This window comes from Nanorana parkeri, unplaced genomic scaffold, assembly GCF_000935625.1.
Source record: "Nanorana parkeri isolate BGI_ZX_2015 unplaced genomic scaffold, ASM93562v1 scaffold530, whole genome shotgun sequence".
In the NCBI taxonomy this organism is placed as follows: domain Eukaryota; kingdom Metazoa; phylum Chordata; class Amphibia; order Anura; family Dicroglossidae; genus Nanorana; species Nanorana parkeri.
Window position 1 is genome coordinate 705477 of NW_017306798.1, and position 3408 is coordinate 708884.

At 50.7% G+C, this 3408-nt stretch overlaps 1 protein-coding gene across 1 annotated transcript in view; it reads right to left on the minus strand.

Annotated features, from left to right (window-relative positions):
• Positions 1–411: 411 nt before the first annotated feature.
• SZT2 (seizure threshold 2 homolog (mouse)) overlaps positions 412–3408 on the minus strand; it is a 141358-nt gene continuing 138361 nt past the window's right edge. Inside the window, exon 75 of the mRNA XM_018561561.1 lies at positions 412–600. Coding sequence (XP_018417063.1) covers positions 457–600 — 144 coding nt within the window. The 3' untranslated portion in view covers positions 412–456. The remainder of the gene's footprint in view (positions 601–3408) is intronic.

Genomic DNA, 3408 nt, shown 5'->3' on the forward strand with positions numbered 1-3408 from the left:
AAAGTTTCCTGTCAAGGCCAAATGCCGAGTTGTTATTACAGGTAAAATGTCGCCACTTCCTGGTGCAAAAGCCCGCCCTCCCCTTGCTGCACATTGCTATTGGCCAGTAAGGCTCCCCATCATAGTGATGCGTCAGCAGGAATATGCAGAGGGCCGGGCTTAGCGACAATCTCCTAAATGACCCAGAAGCGTCAGAGTTCCATCTGTCAGATTCGGTGGTGCCGGGAAGGTTTGGAGTCAGCTATGTGCCCACACCGGGTGCACCTCATGCCTGCGGGAGTCTGATTGGCGCCGTTCTTTGGAAGCGAATAAGCAGGAACCTGTACGTCACAGAACGATCTCCTATCGCACTGTCCAGGACAAGGTTCCTTATTTGGTGCTTTGGCGTTCCGCAATGTCAGGCGAGGCGTCCCTGGTGATTGGCGGTACAGTATTGGCAGGCGATGGGAGGTGATGTCAGAGCAGACCGCTCCAGAGGTTGAAGCAGGCGGTATTGATGACGGACTCCAGATGGTGGTAGGTGGAGACCAGCTGAGGTAACGGGCTGTCGCTGTTCTGCGGCTGCTCTGGAAACGGCTCCCGGAACACGACCTTCAGGCTCTGCAATAATGAAAAGATAAAAAGACGGATTGAACGCTGCTCGCTGTCGGGGCCCCCATTCCCACTAAGCGATTTCCGCCGCGAGAAGTCGCCTGTGATCGATCGAAAGTTCGAACTTATCGAGTTGTGGGACCGCATTACTTCCGGTTTCCTTAGAACTACGAGGTTCGCACACAAAACTTATTCTGCACGAGCGCCATCCGCGGCATTGCTCTATACACATGCACCACAGCAATGAAGTAATAAAATGAAGTGGGATCACAGTAATCCAGCACGTTATTTTTCTCCGGTGCCCCACTCGAGCGGCGGCCATATTGAGTGGGGCACCGGAGATAAATAACGTGCTTGATTACTGTGATCCCACTTCATTTTATTACTTCATTGCTGTGGTGCATGTGTATAGAGCAATGCCGCGGATGGCGCTCGTGTACAACAAATTTCTTGCCCAAAACTCGTAGTTCTAAGGAAACCAGAAGTCATGCGGTCCCACAACTAGATAAGTTTTTACTATCGACAGAACACCGGCCAATGCTATTCAATGTAGCTGCCTTAGCTCCATGTCGCCCGTCGCTCCAGCAGGACCCTTTTTTTCGGCGGATTTTGCGAGATTTTTCTATTTTTTTAAATGGAGCCCGACGGTGAAGGTCGCGCTACCGTCGCTGGATCGTCGCCCGTGAAAGTCGCGCTATCCCGGCCGCGCGGATCCGCTGCAAAAGGTATGTCGCTTAGTGTGAATGGGGGCCTAAGGCAATGATGTGCTATATACTGATCCTCCAAAGGCAAGCAAATCACTACCGCCGCAGGGGCTGCTTAGGATGGAAATGTATATCATTAGAGCTTTTTGTAGCCTTACATTCACTCAATAGGATGTGTGGCCCTTTAGGGAGGTCAGGGGCCGCACTTGAAGTCCCCCCTATATCAAGCAAGTTGACTAGCGCTGTTCTAGAAAGAAGAGCCACTGACCTCCATTGCAGCAGCCTGACACTTGTAAATGCTTTATACTCCCTACTATTCATATGCGTCTCTCTCTCTGTATCCTAACATCACACACCATCCGCTCGGCAATACAGTGGCCTGTGATAACCCGCAGCAGTCACATCTGCTGTCATCACTCCATTAAAGTTGAACTCGGGGCGGATATAAAAGACACAGCTCTGTATTAATGCGTCAGTCTATGTACCTGAACTGAAGTTGGTATATGGCGGTTTGCCCGGAGTTCAGCTTTAAAGTTGAAATCCGGTTGCTGCACAATGACAAAGGAAATCTACATTGCATACGTACAGGAAGAGTCATCAAGAGCCAAGTGATTTCCCCCCCAAGATGCCACTCCAGGACCTGGTCACGACCAGGGCCGGATTTCCCACAAGGCCCGGCCTCGGGGCAGCAGGCAGTAGAGGGGCAGCAGGGGTGTGGAATTCCTATCTTCCGACGCGACACGCAGTTCGGGGCGCCGGGCGGGTAGTTGTTTTCTACATTCAGCCCTGCTTTGGGCAAGCAGAGCTAAATGTACAGCGGGGGAAGCCGCCGCTTGTTTTGTACAAGTGATCTCGGAGACATTGTATGCAGCCTGAGGTCCGCCATTCTCCATGGGTGCGGGGCGCATTGAGGAACCTGGCCTTGGGGCGGCGGAGAAGGTAGACCCGGACCTGGTCATGACCAACTGCTATTGGATTGTTGAACAGCAGTTTTTGCAGCAAAGGTAGTTCACCTTTTCTGTGACCTTGTACACAAAGACATCTTGTATTCAGTGTGTAAAGCAGAATTTTAAAGCATTAAAGGAGAACTATGGGGTTAAGTCTTTTCCCCATAGTTCTCCTTAGGGTAACGGGAGGACACAAACTAGCGTCCTCCCGTCACCCTAGGCTCAGTATACCGCGAGCTGTAAAGCTGTAAAGACCGGTCACTGCTGTGCAGGGTGACTGGTCTTGTTGCTGGTTGGGCCAACTACAGCCTACACTGACAAGGGTCAGGTGGTCCGATCTGCCTATATAAAAGCAGCTCAGCGGGATGACTAACAGGTGCGCCGACCGAAAATAATTTTTTATTTTTTTTTACCTAATACCCGCAAGCAGGCAAAGTGCTCAATTAACAAAACACAAAAGCAAATTCCAATTAGAAGTTTTGGTCTCTCCCGCTGTGACCACATTAAAAGCATTCAGCAAAGGCGAGAGTGACGAGGCCGTGACGGGGGAGGGGCACAGGAGAAGCGAACGAGGCTTCTGGCACGGCTTGGCCTTCCCGGTTTTGTTGTCTTTCTCATTAGCCATTTACAGCTCAGCAAATCAAACGAGCGATTCAATTTTAACACCAAAACGCTAAACGCATTTGTGAAATCTTCATCTTTGAAGATAAATGTATTCTGCATAACAAGTCGGAGGCGTGACTGAGGCGGGCGCTTTGTTTTCCTCACATCGGCAGATGTATTGGTTCGCTGTGTGCTGCTGTGACAGGCGAGATAAAGGGGCTTATCTCTTGTGAGGCCACTTCTCGGATACGGGATAGTCTGTCGGGAGATTGGGAGAAAGTTCAAAGGCGCTAAATTAATTAAAGGGAAGAGGTCAGAAAAACTAAGCTTGTTTAAAGGAGAACTATGGGGTTAAATATTTTCCCCATAGTTCTCCTTAGGGTAACGGGGGGACACAAACTAGCCTCCTCTCCGTCACCCTAAGCTCAGTATATAGAGAGCTGTAGCTCGCGGTATACTGAGCCGCCGCAGTTTAAGCGGATCCCGACAATTGTGCCGGGATCCGCCCAGCTGCGTGAGTGACAGCTGGCTCTGCCTATCTAGAGGCAGAGCCAGCTGTACCC